Below are 21,137 nucleotides of genomic sequence, written 5' to 3'. Positions count from 1 at the left end.
TATATATATATATATATATTGCAAGAATTGGTGAAAACAAGCGCCCAAGAGTGTGATTTTTAAAATCAGGGAAAATGAAGGTATAGAGAAACGGATAATAAGGATCGGTTTAAAAACACTTATCTGGTAGGTAGAGACTTGACTCAAGCAGTACTCTTTTTGTGGATTAAGAACATGCGGATAAAACAGAAGAAAACTAACATAGTGTGTACCGTTTATGTTACGTATTATGTTACTGCTTAGTTTCACAGGCCTAATTAGGGAACTAGCTTATTCCCACAGAATATAAATTTGCAGCCTGAGCAGTATATATATTAAAAATACAAAAAATTTAATAACATAATCACATAAAAACACACATAAAAATAGCTGTTTAGCATGCGTACAGAATAAAAATTATATCAGGTTTATCTGTCCATGTAAATGACTGAAATGCATGCGTACAGGATTTAAAATTATTTCAGGCTTATCTGTCCATAAAGAGGAGATGTCTGCAGGTACTCCCAACGCGTTTCGTCCGTCAGCAACAGGACTTCATCAAGGGGATGACCCTTGATGAAGTCCTGTTGCTGACGGACGAAACCAGATAAGTGTTTTTAAACCGATCCTTATCATCCGTTTCTCTATACCTTCATTTTCCCTGTTTTTAAAAATCACACTCTTGGGCGCTTGTTTTCACCAATTCTTGCAACAAATTTTATATGCACGCCAAGCATATTTATATACATTACAAGCTGCCGCTCTGATAACTTATTGAGAAGTGCTTCTATATGAAATAGGGACTTTTACTTCACGTATTTTCTTTTATATTCACTACGTTTTATCATATTTTTAAACAATATTTCTACTGTATATTCTGTGCATAATTACCACATAAACTGCACCCGAGCGCCGTAGTCTCCAATTCTATATATATATATATATATATATATATAAATATACCTTCAAATGCACCTATAAACACATATAGCTATATATATATATATATATATATATATATATATATAGCCATATGAAGAGAGAGCACTCACCAGACTTGTTAAAAAGTAAATCCTTTATTTCAGAACAAGAAGTCAAACAGCTACATCGACGTTTCGGTCCTGTCCAGGACCTTTGTCAAGATAAAAACATGGTGCAATGTCCGGATATTTATACCCATATTGGTTCCCTCCCACCAATAAGGTGGGATACACCCACTCATGTTCAACATTAAGAATACTCCTAGTTCAATAAATGTAATAGAAAAACAGTCGACCATATGGGCTCTGTATGTACAAAGTATCTAGTAGGTAATCATCAAAACCGACCAGTTAGGCTATATAATCCATCTAAACCATTAAAAAGCGGCGTGCGTTCCAACGGCCGAGTCACTTCCGGTCCGTGAACCGCACATCCGGTCACGTGCCCCGGAAGACAGCTAAACAAAGCAACTTCCGGTCCGTGACACGCACATCCGGTCCCAGGTCACGGAAGTGAATACGGCATACAACACATGTACAGTTTAGTGAAGGATCTTAAAGCGGTATCCCCATCAATCATACCACACATATATACGCTGTGGCAATCAAGAATATATCTGTACAACTATTCTTTAGACGTTAAACATATTAACAAAATTATTGTAATTGAATCCAATATATAAACCTAAAATTAGATAGATGTCCATAGGGATCCAGTAGATTAGATAAGCCAATTACTCTGACCAATCAGTTCATCAAGTACTTGAAATTTCTGAAACGATCAAGGTATCCATGTTCAAGATAAGGTTATCAAGTATTAGCCAAGATGAAAAGTAAAATAAAAAGTTAGTAAAGCCACAGACTATTACAACAGGAGAGGACAGACCGCAGAAAAATAAAAATAAAAATGAAATATGAAAAAATGTGTAATAAAAAATAATCAAAAATAATAATAAGTTCCAGAATTTAGCCCAAATATATGCCATAATGAATGGCATCATTAAGTCCCCGTGGTCGAATGGTATCAAGGCGAAAGATCCAGGATGCCTCCTTTTTAAGAAGCATTTTAGCACGATCTCCACCCCTTCTTGGAGGATCCACCCTGTCAATTATCATACATCTCAATGTTGCCAGCGAATGTCTGGCCTCAATAAAATGCCGGGCCACTGGTTTGTCAGAGGTACCGTCTGTGAGTGCCGAGCTAATCGACAGTCGGTGATTTGCCATTCTCTCGCGGAATGGACGTATAGTCTTGCCGACATATACTAATGAACACGGACAGGTAAGAATATAAACCACGAAGTCTGACGTACAAGTCACCCTTTTTCGAATAGAAATTTTTTGACCTGTATGTGGGTGATGGAAGAATGTACCCACCATCATCCCCCTGCATGTCGTACAGTTGATGCAGCGGTAACATCCTGGTTTATTAGTGTTTAACCAGGTATTCGTCGATGGAACTTGTATCCTGTCAGGTAGCATGAGCAGGTCTTTCAAATTTTGTGCTCTTTTGAAACTCACTAGAGGTTTCTTGGGTAACTTCTTGGTCAGCGACGGATCAGACTTGACAATAGGCCACATCTTATGGATGGCATTACGCATGGTGGATCCAGCCCCATCAAAGGTGGTCGTGATCACAAAGGGATTGTCATTCTTCGGTCTGGTGGAATTACCCCTTTCAAAAATATCTCTGGCTTTATCCAGACATCTCTTGATGGTCAAATCATCGTATCCACGTGTTGAGAACCTCCGTTTCATCTCATCAATTTGGCATAATGCTGTCATAGGATCAGAATTGTTGCGAAACACTCTCAAAAATTGAGAGATAGGTAAATTTTGTTTGAGCGGTCCTGGATGATAACTGTCAAAATGTAATAAAGAATTGCGGTCTGTCTCTTTCCGGTATAGTCTGTAGCCATAGCCCAGTTCTGTGATAAAGACACTAACATCCAAAAATGAAACAGATTGATCACTAAATTGCATTGTAAATCTAATGGGTGAATCTAGAGAATTTAATTCTTGAATCATTAGCTGTAGAGATTGTTCAGTACCTCTCCATAGCAGGAAAACATCGTCTATAAACCTACGGTAGAAAGCAATACTATCTCCAAACAGCGGGACTATATTCTCAGTCTCATAGGCATCCATGAATAAGTTAGCATATGAGGGCGCTATATTGCTGCCCATCGCGGTGCCCGCCGTTTGGAGATAGTATCGCTCACCGTATCGAAAGTAGTTACAGGTGAGAATCAGTTCAAGTAGTTCAATCAGAAATTCAACAGGAGGAGAACCCACATGATGTCGAGTAAGGACCCGTCTCACAGTCTCAATACCGGCACCATGTGGGATCACCGTATACAGTGAAGTAACATCCATGGTAACCAAAAGGTCACCAGGCGTATGTGGCACTGAGTTCAACAGTTCCAAAAAATGACCAGTGTCACGGAGATAGCTTTTGGTATATTACACACAAGGTTGTAGAAATGTATCTAGGTATTGTGCCACCGGTGAAAACAGAGAGTTACGGGCCGAGATTATAGGCCTACCTGGTGGAGCATCGAGGGTCTTGTGGACCTTGGGTAGAAGGTATAAGATTGGACATATGGGATATTCAGTTCTAAGAAATCCTAAAGTGTCTTCATCAATCCACTTATTATTAATAGCTAGATCTAATAAGTTATCCAATCGTGTCTTAAAGCCCACTACCGGGTCACAGTCAAGTAACCTGTAAGTACCAGTATCAGCTAGTTGTCTTAATGCCTCAGTATGGTAATCAGACGTATTTAAGATTACCACTGCCCCTCCCTTATCAGCTGATCTAATCGTGATCTTAGGGTTTTCTTTGAGATTGGTTAATGCCTGTTTCTCCAAGGGAGTAAGGTTATATCGGATTCTACCCTGTTTCCCAATTGATTTTTTGATGTTATCATCTAACATCCGGGTGAAAGTTTTGATACTGGGGTTATAGGACACAGGGTCATATGTACTCTTTTTCTTAAAAGGTTTCATAGCTCCAGTATTGTCACTGATTTGATCAAACTTTTCCGCAAGTCTTAGTTTACGCCCAAGTCTATATTTGTCAATAGACCAATTGAACTCATTAAATCTAGGTGTAGGGACGAAATTAAGGCCCTTAGATAGCAAACTCGTTTCAGGCTCAGTGAGAATATGTGAAGATAAATTAATTATCGATTCTTTTGATTTTTGTTTCGTTTCTTCTTTTCTTTTGAATTTGCCCCGCCTGAGGTGGGGCCTTCTGCGTTTAAATTAGAATCACCCAGTCGTGAGCGTGTATTAGCTCGAGGGAGCGGAGGTCTTCTAGCTGATTGTGAATCAGATGAGTCACGTTCAGAAGAGGAATTGCTGTCAAGCTGTGAATGATCAAATCTCTGTCTGGAGTTTCTAAATCTAAATGGTATAGGATTGTCACTACCAGTAAGCCACCGGTACACCCGGTGTTCCTTATAATCCCTGTCTACTTTCTCTAGTTTAGTCCTCTTAAAGGAGATCAATTCTTTTCGATATTTATCGGTCTGTTGTTTTAATTTCACCATCCACTGTTGTGAGTTATCTGACTGTAGTGTCTCTACAGCGCCCGGACGAAATTGTGTAATTTCACTCCGTATCTTTTTTAAGTCAGCCCCCACCTCCTCTATTACTAGAAGAAGCAAATCAAAGGAGCACTTATTAAGAACAGTGCACCACCTGCTACAAAAGGTCGGATTACTTCTACCAATGGTAGGTATATTTCTCAGGCGAAAACCCCGAGGAAATTGTTTTTTACGAAAATAATCAGATAAAAACTGACCATGTAGCAGGAGGTCCACTTCTCTTTTCTCTAAATTAGCCAATTTATGATATGTATCAATTAAATTCTCAGCTGGAAGTTTTTCAAAATCACTGAATTCAGATAATACACGTTCAGCATCCTCGTCAGTAAGAGCCAATAAATCATGCTCAGCAGCAAATAATAATTCGGTGGATACAAGATTCTCCATTAGTCCAATCAATACAACTCATGTAAAACTATAACATATTTTGTCTACTACCACAGAACTGGGCTTTAAAAAGGTTTTCAATTATCATCAAAAAATCAAAAAAAGGAAAAATTAATAATAATAAAAAAATAAAACAGAATCAACTTTAGCAAAAAATTCGACTACCTTCACTTGTCTTAAAGACACCAGAGATCAGTCCGTCCACCAGATCAGATCCTCTTTAATATAGTAGGTAAATAATATCTTGGGCAACTTCGTATAAATATTTAAGGGGTGCTGGACCAAGTATGCACACAGCAGTGCACATTAATAAATCAAATCCATAGGGTCCACACTCACATAGTCCATATTCATGCTGGGGTGCATTTCCAGATGAAAGATAACCATCAGGTTATAGTTCCAGAATAGCCATATGAAGAGAGAGCACTCACCAGACTTGTTAAAAAGTAAATCCTTTATTTCAGAACAAGAAGTCAAACAGCTACATCGACGTTTCGGTCCTGTCCAGGACCTTTGTCAAGATAAAAACATGGTGCAATGTCCGGATATTTATACCCATATTGGTTCCCTCCCACCAATAAGGTGGGATACACCCACTCATGTTCAACATTAAGAATACTCCTAGTTCAATAAATGTAATAGAAAAACAGTCGACCATATGGGCTCTGTATGTACAAAGTATCTAGTAGGTAATCATCAAAACCGACCAGTTAGGCTATATAATCCATCTAAACCATTAAAAAGCGGCGTGCGTTCCAACGGCCGAGTCACTTCCGGTCCGTGAACCGCACATCCGGTCACGTGTCCCGGAAGACAGCTAAACAAAGCAACTTCCGGTCCGTGACACGCACATCCGGTCCCAGGTCACGGAAGTGAATACGGCATACAACACATGTACAGTTTAGTGAAGGATCTTAAAGCGGTATCCCCATCAATCATACCACACATATATACATAAGAGAAGTGGACCTCCTGCTACATGGTCAGTTTTTATCTGATTATTTTCGTAAAAAACAAATTCCTCGGGGTTTTCGCCTGAGAAATATACCTACTATTGGTAGAAGTAATCCGACCTTTTGTAGCAGGTGGTGCACTGTTCTTAATAAGTGCTCCTTTGATTTGCTTCTTCTAGTAATAGAGGAGGTGGGGGCTGACTTAAAAAAGATACGGAGTGAAATTACACAATTTCGTCCGGGCGCTGTAGAGACACTACAGTCAGATAACTCACAACAGTGGATGGTGAAATTAAAACAACAGACCGATAAATATCGAAAAGAATTGATCTCCTTTAAGAGGACTAAACTAGAGAAAGTAGACAGGGATTATAAGGAACACCGGGTGTACCGGTGGCTTACTGGTAGTGACAATCCTATACCATTTAGATTTAGAAACTCCAGACAGAGATTTGATCATTCACAGCTTGACAGCAATTCCTCTTCTGAACGTGACTCATCTGATTCACAATCAGCTAGAAGACCTCCGCTCCCTCGAGCTAATACACGCTCACGACTGGGTGATTCTAATTTAAACGCAGAAGGCCCCACCTCAGGCGGGGAAAATTCAAAAGAAAAGAAGAAACGAAACAAAAATCAAAAGAATCGATAATTAATTTATCTTCACATATTCTCACTGAGCCTGAAACGAGTTTGCTATCTAAGGGCCTTAATTTCGTCCCTACACCTAGATTTAATGAGTTCAATTGGTCTATTGACAAATATAGACTTGGGCGTAAACTAAGACTTGCGGAAAAGTTTGATCAAATCAGTGACAATACTGGAGCTATGAAACCTTTTAAGAAAAAGAGTACATATGACCCTGTGTCCTATAACCCCAGTATCAAAACTTTCACCCGGATGTTAGATGATAACATCAAAAAATCAATTGGGAAACAGGGTAGAATCCGATATAACCTTACTCCCTTGGAGAAACAGGCATTAACCAATCTCAAAGAAAACCCTAAGATCACGATTAGATCAGCTGATAAGGGAGGGGCAGTGGTAATCTTAAATACGTCTGATTACCATACTGAGGCATTAAGACAACTAGCTGATACTGGTACTTACAGGTTACTTGACTGTGACCCGGTAGTGAGCTTTAAGACACGATTGGATAACTTATTAGATCTAGCTATTAATAATAAGTGGATTGATGAAGACACTTTAGGATTTCTTAGAACTGAATATCCCATATGTCCAATCTTATACCTTCTACCCAAGGTCCACAAGACCCTCGATGCTCCACCAGGTAGGCCTATAATCTCGGCCCGTAACTCTCTGTTTTCACCGGTGGCACAATACCTAGATACATTTCTACAACCTTGTGTGAAATATACCAAAAGCTATCTCCGTGACACTGGTCATTTTTTGGAACTGTTGAACTCAGTGCCACATACGCCTGGTGACCTGTTGGTTACCATGGATGTTACTTCACTGTATACGGTGATCCCACATGGTGCCGGTATTGAGACTGTGAGACGGGTCCTTACTCGACATCATGTGGGTTCTCCTCCTGTTGAATTTCTGATTGAACTACTTGAACTGATTCTCACCTGTAACTACTTGCGATACGGTGAGCGATACTATCTCCAAACGGCGGGCACCGCGATGGGCAGCAATATAGCACCCTCATATGCTAACTTATTCATGGATGCCTATGAGACTGAGAATATAGTCCCGCTGTTTGGAGATAGTATTGCTTTCTACCGTAGGTTTATAGACGATGTTTTCCTGCTATGGAGAGGTACTGAACAATCTCTACAGCTAATGATTCAAGAATTAAATTCTCTAGATTCACCCATTAGATTTACAATGCAATTTAGTGATCAATCTGTTTCATTTTTGGATGTTAGTGTCTTTATCACAGAACTGGGCTATGGCTACAGACTATACCGGAAAGAGACAGACCGCAATTCTTTATAACATTTTGACAGTTATCATCCAGGACCGCTCAAACAAAATTTACCTATCTCTCAATTTTTGAGAGTGTTTCGCAACAATTCTGATCCTATGACAGCATTATGCCAAATTGATGAGATGAAACAGAGGTTCTCAACACGTGGATACGATGATTTGACCATCAAGAGATGTCTGGATAAAGCCAGAGATATTTTTGAAAGGGGTAATTCCACCAGACCGAAGAATGACAATCCCTTTGTGATCACGACCACCTTTGATGGGGCTGGATCCACCATGCGTAATGCCATCCATAAGATGTGGCCTATTGTCAAGTCTGATCCGTCGCTGACCAAGAAGTTACCCAAGAAACCTCTAGTGAGTTTCAAAAGAGCACAAAATTTGAAAGACCTGCTCATGCTACCTGACAGGATACAAGTTCCATCGACGAATACCTGGTTAAACACTAATAAACCAGGATGTTACCGCTGCATCAACTGTACGACATGCAGGGGGATGATGGTGGGTACATTCTTCCATCACCCACATACAGGTCAAAAAATTTCTATTCGAAAAAGGGTGACTTGTACGTCAGACTTCGTGGTTTATATTCTTACCTGTCCGTGTTCATTAGTATATGTCGGCAAGACTATACGTCCATTCCGCGAGAGAATGGCAAATCACCGACTGTCGATTAGGTCGGCACTCACAGACGGTACCTCTGACAAACCGGTGGCCCGGCATTTTATTGAGGCCAGACATTCGCTGGCAAAATTGAGATGTATGATAATAGACAGGGTGGATCCTCCAAGAAGGGGTGGAGATCGTGCTAAAATGCTTCTTAAAAAGGAGGCATCCTGGATCTTTCGCCTTGATACCATTCGACCACGGGGACTTAATGATGCCATTCATTATAGCATATATTTGGGCTAAATTCTGGAACTTATTATTATTTTTGATTATTTTTTATTACACATTTTTTCATATTTCATTTTTATTTTTATTTTTCTGCGGTCTGTCCTCTCCTGTTGTAATAGTCTGTGGCTTTACTAACTTTTTATTTTACTTTTCAGCTTGGCTAATACTTGATAACCTTATCTTGAACATGGATACCTTGATCGTTTCAGAAATTTCAAGTACTTGATGAACTGATTGATCAGAGTAATTGGCTTATCTAATCTACTGGATCCCTATGGACATCTATCTAATTTTAGGTTTATATATTGGATTCAATTACAATAATTTTGTTAATATGTTTAACGTCTAAAGAATAGTTGTACAGATATATTCTTGATTGCCACAGCGTATATATGTGTGGTATGATTGATGGGGATACCGCTTTAAGATCCTTCACTAAACTGTACATGTGTTGTATGCCGTATTCACTTCCGTGACCTGGGACCGGATGTGCGTGTCACGGACCGGAAGTTGCTTTGTTTAGCTGTCTTCCGGGGCACGTGACCGGATGTGCGGTTCACGGACCGGAAGTGACTCGGCCGTTGGAACGCACGCCACTTTTTAATGGTTTAGATGGATTATATAGCCTAACTGGTCGGTTTTGATGATTACCTACTAGATACTTTGTACATACAGAGCCCATATGGTCGACTGTTTTTCTATTACATTTATTGAACTAGGAGTATTCTTAATGTTGAACATGAGTGGGTGTATCCCACCTTATTGGTGGGAGGGAACCAATATGGGTATAAATATCCGGACATTGCACCATGTTTTTATCTTGACAAAGGTCCTGGACAGGACCGAAACGTCGATGTAGCTGTTTGACTTCTTGTTCTGAAATAAAGGATTTACTTTTTAACAAGTCTGGTGAGTGCTCTCTCTTCATATGGCTATTCTGGAACTATAACCTGATGGTTATCTTTCATCTGGAAATGCACCCCAGCATGAATATGGACTATGTGAGTGTGGACCCTATGGATTTGATATATATATATATATATATATATATATCTAATACGTATACATATATCCTTTTGTCAGGAACAGCAGGGTCCCTAGTGACGTTAATACATTCCAATGTGTGTGAACAGGTACTGAATGCTGATTTTGTGGATCTGATCAGGAAACATTATGGTCGACATAAAAAACATTGGGGGTAATTCTGAGTTGATCGCAGCAGGAATTTTGTTAGCAGTTGGGCAAAACCATGGTGGTCATTTCGAGTTGTTCGCTCGTTGCCGATTTTCTCTATATTGCGATTAGTCGCTTACTGCGCATGCGCAAGGTTCGCAGAGCGCATGCGCTTAGTTATTTTACACAAAAGTAAGGTATTTTACTCACGGAATAATGAGGATTTTTCATCGTTCTGGTGATCGGAGTGTGATTGACAGGAAGTGGGTGTTTCTGGGCGGAAACTGGCCGTTTTCTTGGCGTGTGCGAAAAAACGCTGGCGTTTCTGGGAAAAAACGCGGGAGTGTCTGCAGAAACGGGGGAGTGTCTGGGCGAATGCTGGGTGTGTTTGTGACGTCAAACCAGGAACGAAACTGACTGAACTGATCGCAATGGCTGAGTAAGTCTGGAGCTACTCAGAAACTGCTAAGAATTTTCTATTCGCAATTCTGCTAATCTTTCGTTCGCAATTCTGCTAAGCTAAGATACACTCCCAGAGGGCGGCGGCTTAGCGTGTGCAGTGCTGCTAAAAGCAGTTAGCGAGTGAACAACTCGGAATGAGGGCCCATGTGCACTGCAGGAAGGGCAGATATAACATGTGCAGAGAGAGTTAGATTTGGGTGTGGTGTGTTCAATCTGCAATCTAAATTGCAGTGTAAAAATAAAGCAGCCAGTATTTACCCTGCACAGAAACAAAATAACCCACCCAAATCTAACTCTCTCTGCACATGTTATATCTGCCTCCCCTGCAGTGCACATGGTTTTGCCCAACTGCTAACAAAATTCCTGTTGCAATCAACTCAGAATTACCCCCATTATTCGAGTCGATCTCAGGGAGTAGTAACTGGGCAAAATAAAATTTTTGCGATCCCGAGGGGTCTGAGAGAAATCAATTCTATGAATATGACTCCCTACATAAATATTATCGCGCCTGTGATCTTGCCACAGACCAATGTAACCTTACTATTCATACATATACATATAGGTATAGCATTTTTTGATATCACATTATCATGTCAATATCCACCCAGTCAGATATTGTTGGTGTTAACAGGGTCACCCCCCACGTCTTTGTCTCCCATATAGTTTTCTCTCGTGAAAAATATATCTCTACTGACGTGTTGACATTGATTTACATGTACCAAGTACTATTAGGAGTCGACAGCGCCGACATAGTCATTCCCTTTGTGGCAGAGCACTCAGCCTCAGATATGCCGACACACGTGTACCAAACACCCACCGACATTACACTGGCTATAAGGGATAGACCCCAGTACATTCTGTCTTGAAAAAACATAAGGAGTTTACCAGCTCACTTACACCGCGCTCATGATATAGTGCTTTTATTTTTAACTTATATTGCACCAAACAACTGTGCCCCCCCCCCCTCGTTTTTCACTCTGATCTATACAGCAGTGTTTTGGAAGGATCAGCGTCTCTGTGAGGAGAAAATGGCGCTGGTTTGAGCTGTGAGGGCTAAGCCACGCCCCCTTAATAGCGTGCTTCAGTCCCGCTTATTTTTATATATTTATACTGACGGGGGTCTGTATTTAGTACCCAGGCACTGTATACTCTGATGCCAGTTGCCATTGAGGTTTTTATGCTGCCCAGGGCGCCCCCCCTGCGCCCTGCACCCTGCAGTGCCGTTTTGTATGTGGGAGCATGGCGCGCAGCGTGGCTGCTGCGCGGTACCTCAAAAGCCGTCACTGAAATCTTCTGCCGTCACTGAAGTCTTCTGATCTTCCTTTACTCGCCCGGCTTCTGACTTCTGGCTCTGCAAGGGGGTGACGGCGCGGCTCCGGGAATGAGCATCTAGGCGTACCTAGCGATCAGACCCTCTGGAGCTAATGGTGTCCAGTAGCCTAAGAAGCAGAGCCTTGAAACTCACAGAAGTGGGTCTGCTTCTCTCCCCTCAGTTCCACGATGCAGGGAGCCTGTTGCCAGCAGGTCTCCCTGAAAATAATAAACCTAACATAAAGTCTTTTTTCTGAGAAACTCTGGAGAGCTCCTCAGTGTGCATCCAGTCTCACTGGGCACATAATCTAACTGGAGTCTGGAGGAGGGGCATAGAGGGAGGAGCCAGTTCACACCCCTTTTAAAGTCTTAAAGTGCCTATGTCTCCTGCGGATCCCGTCTATACCCCATGGTTCTTGAAGCATCCCCAGCATCCTCTAGGACGTATGAGAAATAGGCACAAAACAGGCCCAAATTACATGATTTTAGCTGTTTTAAGTAGAGATGTGTGGCGGGCACTTTTTGTGTTTCAGTTTTGGATCTGGATTCTCGCTCGCGTTTTGGATCTGGATTGGTTTTGCCAAGACCACCCTTTCGGGTTTTGTTTTGGATCTGGATGATTTTTGAAAAAAACATAAAAACAGCTAAAATCACAGAATTTGGGGGTAATTTTGATCCTACAAAATTATTAACCTCAGTAATATTCATTTCCAGTCTATTCTGAGCACCTCACACTTCATAATATTGTTTTAAGGCCAAAAGGTTGCACCGAGGTAGCTGGGTGACTAAGCTAAGTGACCCAAGTGGGCGGCACAAACACCTGGCCCATCTAGGAGTGGCACTGCAGTCGCAGACAGGATGGCACTTTTAAAAACTAGGCCCCAAAGAGCACATAATGCAAAGAAAAAAAAAAAGAGGTGCATGACGGAATTTTCCTTGGGCCCTCCCATCCACCCTTATGTTGTATAAACAGGACATGCACACTTTAACAAACCAATCATTTCAGCGACAGGGTCTGCCACACGACTGTGGCTAAAATGATTGGTTTGTTTGGGCTCCCACAAAAAAAGAAGCAATTATTCCCCCCACCAAAAAAGAAGCAATTCATCTCTCCTTGCACAAACTGGCTCTACAGAGGCAAGATGTCATCCTCATCCTCCGATTCCTCACCCCTGTCAGCATGTACATCCTCCTCCTCCTCACAGATTATTAATTCGTCCCCACTGGAATCCACCATCACAGGTCTCTGTGTACTTTCTGGAGGCAATTGCTGGTAAATGTCTTCCTGGAGGAATTTATAATTAATTTTGATGAACATCATCTTCTCCACATTTTGTGGAAGTAACCTCCTACGCCGATCGCTGACAAGGTGACCGGCTGCACTAAACACTCTTCCAGAGTACACACTGAAGGAGGGGGGGGGGGGGGATTTAGGTAAAATAAAGCCAGTTTAAATTTCCTCTTTTTCCTGCCAGTATACATATGGACTGTTGACGTGCCTACTTGGATGCTGTCACCCATATAATCCTCCAGCATTCTTTCAATGGTGATAGCATCATATGCAGTGACAGTAGACATGTCAGTAATTGTTGGCAGGTCCTTCAGTCCAGACCAGATGTCAGAACTTGCTCCTGACTGCCCTGCATCACCGCCAGCGGGTGGGCTCGGAAATTTTATTATTTTCCTCACAACCCCAGTTGCGGAAGAAAATGAAGGAGGAGCTGTTGATGGGTCACGTTCCACTTGAGTTGACAATTATCTCACCAGCAGGTCTTTGAATCTCTGCACACTTGTGTCTCCCGGAAAGAGAGATAGAATGTAGGCTTTAAACCTAGGATAGAGCACAGTGGCCAAAATGTAGTGCTCTGATTTCAACAGATTGACCACCCTTGAATCCTGGCAAAGCGAATGAAGGGCTCCATCCACAAGTCCCACATACTTAGCGGAATCGCTCCACCTTAGCTCCTCCTTCAATTTCTCCAGCTGCTATTGCAAAAGCCTGAGGAGGGAAATGACCTGACTCAAGCTGGCAGTGTCTGAACTGACTTCATGTGTGGCAAGTTCGAAGGGTTGGAGAACCTTGCACAAGACAGAAATCATTCTCCACTGCACTTGAGTCAGGTGCATTACCCCTCTTTTGCCTATGTCGTAGGTGGATGTATAGGATTGAATGGCCTTTTGCTGCTCCTCCATCCTCTGAAGCATATAGAGTGTTGAATTCCACCTTGTTACCACCTCTTGCTTCAGGTGATGGCAGGGTAGGTTCAGGAGTGTTTGCTGGTGCTTCAGTCTTTGGCACGTAGTGGCTGAATGCCGAAAGTGGCCCGCAATTTTTCGTCCCACCGACAGCATCTCCTGCACGGCCCTGTCATTTTTCAAGAAATTCTGCACCACCAAATTAATTGTACGTGCAAAACATGGGATGTGCTGGAATTTGCCCAGATGTAATGCACGCACAATATTGGTGGCGTTGTCCGATATCACAAATCCCCAGGAGAGTCTAAGTGGGGTAAGCCATTGTGCGATGATGTACCTCAGTTTCAGTAAGAGTTTGTCAGCGGTGTGTGACTCTTATGGAAACTGGTGATACACAGCGTAGCCTGCCTAGGAATGAGCTGGTGTTTGCGAGACGCTGCTACTGGTGCCGCTGCTGTTGTTGCTGCGGGAGGCAATACATCTACCCAATGGACTGTCACAGTCATGTAGTCCTTAGTTTGCCCTGCTCCACTTGCCCACATGTCCGTGGTTAAGTGGACACTGGGTACAACGGCATTTTTCAGGACACTGAGGACACTTTTGTTTATGTCCCTGTACAGTCTGGGAATTGCTTTCCTAGTGAAGTGGAATCTAGATGGGATTTGGTATCGGGGACTCACGTGCACCGGACATTTTTCGGGTTTTGTGTTTTGGTTTTGGATTCGGTTCCACGGCCGTGTTTTGGATTCGGACGCGTTTTGGCAAAACCTCACTGAAAATCTTTTGTCGAATTCGGGTGTGTTTTGGATTCGGGTGTTTTTTTCAAAAAACCCTAAAAAACAGCTTAAATCATAGAATTTGGGGGTCATTTTGATCCCATAGTATTATTAACCTCAATTACCATAATTTCCACTCATTTCCAGTTTATTCTGAACACCTCACACCTCACAATATTATTTTTAGTCCTACAATTTGCACCGAGGTCGCTGGATGGCTAAGCTAAGAAACACAAGTGGCCGACACAAACACCTGGCCCATCTAGGAGTGGCACTGCAGTGTCAAGACAGGATGGCACTTCAAAAAAATTGTCCCCAAACAGCACATGATGCAAAGAAAAAAAGAGGCGCACCAAGGTCGCTGTGTGACTAAGCTAAGCGACACAAGTGGCCGACACAAACACCTGGCCCATCTAGGAGTGGCACTGCAGTGTCAAGACAGGATGGCACTTCAAAAAAATTGTCCCCAAACAGCACATGATGCAAAGAAAAAAAGAGGCGCACCACAGGTATAGAATGTAGATGGATAGGATACATAATGACGACACAGAGGTAGGTACAGCAGTGGCCTTCCGTACCGTACTGCTATATATAGTATACTGGTGGTCACTGTGTCAGCAAACTGCAAAACTAAAATGCACCACAGGTATAGAATGTAGATGGATAGTATACTTAATGAATGACGACACAGAGGTAGGTACAGCAGTGGCCTTCCGTACTGCTATATATAGTATACTGGTGGTCACTGTGTCAGCAAACTGCAAAACTAAAATGCACCACAGGTATAGAATGTAGATGGATAGTATACTTAATGAATGACGACACAGAGGTAGGTACAGCAGTGGCCTACCGTACTGCTATATATAGTATACTGGTGGTCACTGTGTCAGCAAACTGCAAAACTAAAATGCACCACAGGTATAGAATGTAGATGGATAGTATACTTAATGAATGACGACACAGAGGTAGGTACAGCAGTGGCCTACCGTACTGCTATATATAGTATACTGGTGGTCACTGTGTCAGCAAACTGCAAAACTAAAATGCACCACAGGTATAGAATGTAGATGGATAGTATACTTAATGAATGACGACACAGAGGTAGGTACAGCAGTGGCCTACCGTACTGCTATATATAGTATACTGGTGGTTACTGTGTCAGCAAACTGCAAAACTAAAATGCACCACAGGTATAGAATGTAGATGGATAGTATACTTAATGAATGACGACACAGAGGTAGGTACAGCAGTGGCCTTCCGTACTGCTATATATAGTATACTGGTGGTCACTGTGTCAGCAAACTGCAAAACTAAAATGCACCACAGGTATAGAATGTAGATGGATAGTATACTTAATGAATGACGACACAGAGGTAGGTACAGCAGTGGCCTACCATACTGCTATATATAGTATACTGGTGGTCACTGTGTCAGCAAACTGCAAAACTAAAATGCACCACAGGTATAGAATGTAGATAGATAGTATACTTAATGAATGACGACACAGAGGTAGGTACAGCAGTGGCCTACCGTACTGCTATATATAGTATACTGGTGGTCACTGTGTCAGCAAACTGCAAAACTAAAATGCTCCACAGGTATAGAATGTAGATGGATAGTATACTTAATGAATGACGACACAGAGGTAGGTACAGCAGTGGCCTACCGTACTGCTATATATAGTATACTGGTGGTCACTGTGTCAGCAAACTGCAAAACTAAAATGCACCACAGGTATAGAATGTAGATGGATAGTATACTTAATGAATGACGACACAGAGGTAGGTACAGCAGTGGCCTACCGTACTGCTATATATAGTATACTGGTGGTCACTGTGTCAGCAAACTGCAAAACTAAAATGCACCACAGGTATAGAATGTAGATGGATAGTATACTTAATGAATGACGACACAGAGGTAGGTACAGCAGTGGCCTACCGTACTGCTATATATAGTATACTGGTGGTCACTGTGTCAGCAAAACTCTGCACTGTACTCCTCCAATATAATATTAATTATACTGGTGGTCCCCAGTCCCCACAATAAAGCAGCACACTGAGCACAGATATGGAGTGTTTTTCAGGCAATGTATACTGGTGGTCACTGTCAGCAAAACTCTGCACTGTCCTCCTGCTATATAATACAGCTGCTCCCCAGTCCCCACAATTAAGCAGTGTGAGCACAGATATATTATGCAGCACACTGAGCACAGATATGGTATGGAGCGTGTTTTTCAGGCAGAGAACGGATAAAACTGGTGGTCACTTATCAGCAAAACTCTGCACTGTACTCCTCCTAACAGCTGCTCCCCAGTCCTCCCCACAATTAAGCAATAAAGCAATCAAGTTCAACAATAAACGGAGAGGACGCCAGCCACGTCCTCTCCCTATCATCTCCAATGCACCAGTGAAAATGGCGACGACGCGCGGCTGCTTATATAGAATCCGAATCTCGCGAGAATCCGACAGCGGGATGATGACGTTCGGGCGCGCTCGGGTTAGCCGAGCAAGGCGGGAAGGTTCGAACCTGCCTCGGACCCGTGTAAAATGGGTGAAGTTCGGGGGGGTTCGGTTTCCAAGAAACCGAACCCGCTCATCACTACTCACTACCTCCATCAATTGTCTAAATCCCACTGCACCAATGGCGGATACCGGATGCACGTCTAACACCAACATAGCTGTCAAGGCCTCAGTTATCCGCTTTGCAACAGGATGACTTCTGTCATATTTAATCTTCCTCGCAAAGGACTGTTGGACAGTTAATTGCTTAGTTGAAGTAGTAGAAGTGGTCTTCCGACTTCCCCTCTGGGATGACGATCGACTCCCAGCAGCAACAACAGTAGTGGCAGCAGTTCTGCTCTGCCTGCACCTATGATAGCTACACCCTTGGCTGCGGATTAATTCAATAGGTCAACATTTAGTTGCCAATTACAGTATCCCTATTTTCCAGAGATGGGCCCAGATTTAAAAGATTTGTCTCAGGATAATGTTATCACTGTAAACTGTCCCTGACAATCCCCACCAATCTCAGGGGGGTATCCAATTAGCCGCAATTTTGCGGTTTCACAATAACTTATCACCGGTATTCTATTACCGGTGATAACTTATCAGCGAAAAGTCTCCATAGGGCTTATCGCGGAGTTATCTTCACTAGCTCAGAACTGGTGATATACAGTAAGTAGTGCAAAATCCTTATTATAAACTAAAAGTTTCGGGGTTTGGTTAAGAACGCCTTGGAACCCCCAACCTGAATGACTAATTAAGCACTTAGAAGTTTTATCTTATATTTTTAATTAGCCAATAATGAAATGTCATTTTTGGGGTCAAAAAATGAAAAGTGATGGAATTTGGGGTGCGAGGTATGTGACAGGTATATTGGGGTGCTTTATGAATAGGACAAATGTTTTTAGACTTGCAGGTGGGAGTAATCCGTTAATTTCAACTTTTTTTTAAGTCTTCTAAAATGACCCAAATATATATGTATACACATTTTTATGTACCCCAAATTTAATGAGAGCACTTATTTTGCTGAATAAAATAGCTTTCTATCATTTTTCACATTTAATTTTTTTTTTATATATCAGCCATTTGACCTCTATAATGTTTTCCTATGTTAGTTAGGCTTTTTGCTGGCTAGAATTATCGCGCGTATCCCGTTTTCGCCAATTTGGAATAGGATAGGTGCAAAAAACGGGAGCGCGCAGGGTGAGATAAGCAGAGTTTTCGGGTAATAGGTGCGATAACATTAGCCGCGATCCCGGATCGCGCTATTGTGGCTAATCGGACACCACCCTCAGAGTGCAAGATCTATGGGCCTGATTCAAGCCTGATCGCTGCTGTGCGTTTTTGCACAGAGGGCGATCAGGCATTGACTGCGCATGCAAATGCACCACAATGCGCACGCGCGTCAGCAAACAACAGGCATCACTGGTCAGCGTCAGGCTGGTGCAAAAATTCTGATCGCACAGCCATTCGTATGCTGATTGACAGGAGGAAGGCATTTGTGGGTGGGAGTGTTAGGGAAAACGCAGCATGTCCATGCATTTTCAGTGAGGGTGTGTGATGTCAGCTCCGGACCTGATCAGCCGGTTCTGATCACACTGTAGGAGTAAGTCCTGGGTTGCACACACACTGCACACACATGTAAAAACCAGCCACTGGTGAGTGAGGTGAGAACGGATATGCAGCTGTCCCCTGACTGAAGGGTTGCCGTACACATGCGATCGCACACTTGCACAGCTACAATGTTAGCAGCCTAGCGATCACGTCTAAATCACCTCCTATGTTTTGAGCACCAACAGAGAACTAGTGACTAAACTATTGCTAATACAGGGAATGCAGCCCTATAAGGGTAGTGTGGTCTGGCAATGTCCCAGATTTGCTCTGATGAGCACAAACCCAAATCAGAGGCAAGTCGGTTGTCAGGATTACAAGCAGATAGACACAATGGTCAGAAGAGCCAAGGTCAAGCAGAGAATCTTAATGGAGATTCAGACAGGCAAGTAGACGTAACAATGTTTACTTAAAGTATGTGAAGAATGCACTATAATAATATTGTTTAAAAGTGTGTGATAGTGCTGTACGCTCCGCCTGTGCACAATGGGAAGTCCTAAGCATTAGGTTACTGTTTTACATACAGTTACCTCACTGAGCCTGATCAACCAGCTTGGAGAGAAGCACTTTCTGCAGCCTAAAAGAAACATACAGTAGCTATCTGATTACATTAAGCAACATATATTTTATATGATGTCCAGTGGTGCATGTGGGTCTTTTGAAATCTCTGGTAAGTCATCATTTCTTTATAGTTCTATATACAGTGTTCTGCCATTGCATTAGAGTGCTGTGATATTCAGAGATGGGTTTCTCAGCAAGTAGTATGTCTGCTCCTAGGATTACATACTGCATGGGTTCCCAGCCATGCCCCTCAAGGCACACTCAGGTGTACATTTACTAAAGCTTCTAAAACAGAGAATTGGTGATGTTGCCCATAGCAGCTAATCAGATGCTGTCTATCATTTCTCTATTGTCTTTTGGAAAATGACAGCGTCTGATTGGTTGCTATGGGCAACGTCTGTTTTAGAAGCTTTAGTAAATGTACCCCTATTAGTCCAGGTTGTAAAGATAGTCATACTTTAGCGCAGGTGACTTAATACCTAGTTATTTTGATTTAACTATCTGTGCTCAATCATGGATATCACTAAAACCTGGACTGTTAGTTTGCCTTACGGACCGAGGTTGGGAAACACTAACCTACAGATTCAAGAGGTATGTCTACCTGTTTAATCCTTTAAGTACAGGAAGTATAATCTGTTAGTAATGAATAAATCATATTAGAAACAAGCCAGGAAGGCATGTGTTCAGTATTTATGGGCCAGAACTTTCTGGGCCCCATAGCAGCATTTTGAAGGGACTCTTGTCCTAATGCTCCTAAAGAGACTCCTCTCCATAGCAGTTGTTCATTGTATGCCCCATAGTAGTGCCTTACGGGGACATGTACTAAGCAGTAATTAAAGTGGAGAAGTGAGCCAGTGAAGAAGTTTCCAGCATTGACGTAACATTTATAATTTGCATACTTTAAAAATATACAGAGCAGCTGATTGGTTGCCATGGGCAACTTCTCCACTGGTTCATTTCTCCACTTTTATCACTGCTTAGTACATGTCCCCCATAGTTCACATTATGCCACATTGCAGGGCTACCACTACCATACCTCCCTACATGACCCATTCCAGGAACACAATGCTCTGCTCCTGGACTTTTCTCTTAATGTATGATTGCTGGCACCTGTGCTGAAACACCTTTCTTATCAATTAACTAGTTCAGCACAGGTGTCGGCATTGGCAATCATACATTGGGCGGGATGTATTAACATACATCGCCGCCCCTCGCCGGTTACCGCAGCGATGTTGATCGCATATGTACTAACATATGCGATCAACATCGCGATGCGGTGACGGAGGCCCCCCGCGATACCTGTTAGGTGGTCTGCGGGGGGTCTCCGTCACCTCCCCGGGGTCCCCACACTGGCTAGATGCCGGGAAGCAGCAGCAGGCTGCCCCCGGCACCTCCTCCTCCCCCCTGCAGCCGGAAGGACGTCCGGCTGCGTTGCTAGGGGGAGGAGGACACTACCTTCCGGGTCCAGGGCAGCCTGGAGGAAGGTAAGCCAGGGGGAAGGGGGGTCGGCGTCTGCGGCGGGGGTCGACGGTGTCGGCGGGTTGCGGCGGTCGGCGAAAAGAAGCCCATAGGCTTCTATAGGGTTTCGCCATCCAGAGATGGCGAAACCCTGGACGCCGAAAACGCTGCGGTAGGGTCTTAGTAAATATGAAAATGCGGTAAAACCCCCGTTTTCGGGGGTTTTACCGCATTTTTGCTTTAGTACATCCCGCCCATTAAGAGGGAAGTCCAGGAGCAGAGCATTATGTCCCTCCTGGAGAGGGTCATGTTGGGAGGTGTG

General features: G+C 42.8%; 1 protein-coding gene across 1 annotated transcript in view; it reads left to right on the top strand.

Annotated features, from left to right (window-relative positions):
* Positions 1-19,289: 19,289 nt before the first annotated feature.
* The window catches only part of IL18 (interleukin 18), a 46,616-nt gene continuing 44,768 nt past the window's right edge, over positions 19,290-21,137 (top strand). Inside the window, exon 1 of the mRNA XM_063941892.1 lies at positions 19,290-19,466. Coding sequence (XP_063797962.1) covers positions 19,427-19,466 — 40 coding nt within the window. The 5' untranslated portion in view covers positions 19,290-19,426. The remainder of the gene's footprint in view (positions 19,467-21,137) is intronic.

The sequence above is a fragment of the Pseudophryne corroboree genome, chromosome 10 (genome assembly GCF_028390025.1).
Source record: "Pseudophryne corroboree isolate aPseCor3 chromosome 10, aPseCor3.hap2, whole genome shotgun sequence".
In the NCBI taxonomy this organism is placed as follows: domain Eukaryota; kingdom Metazoa; phylum Chordata; class Amphibia; order Anura; family Myobatrachidae; genus Pseudophryne; species Pseudophryne corroboree.
This window is presented reverse-complemented; position numbering and strand designations above follow the sequence as displayed.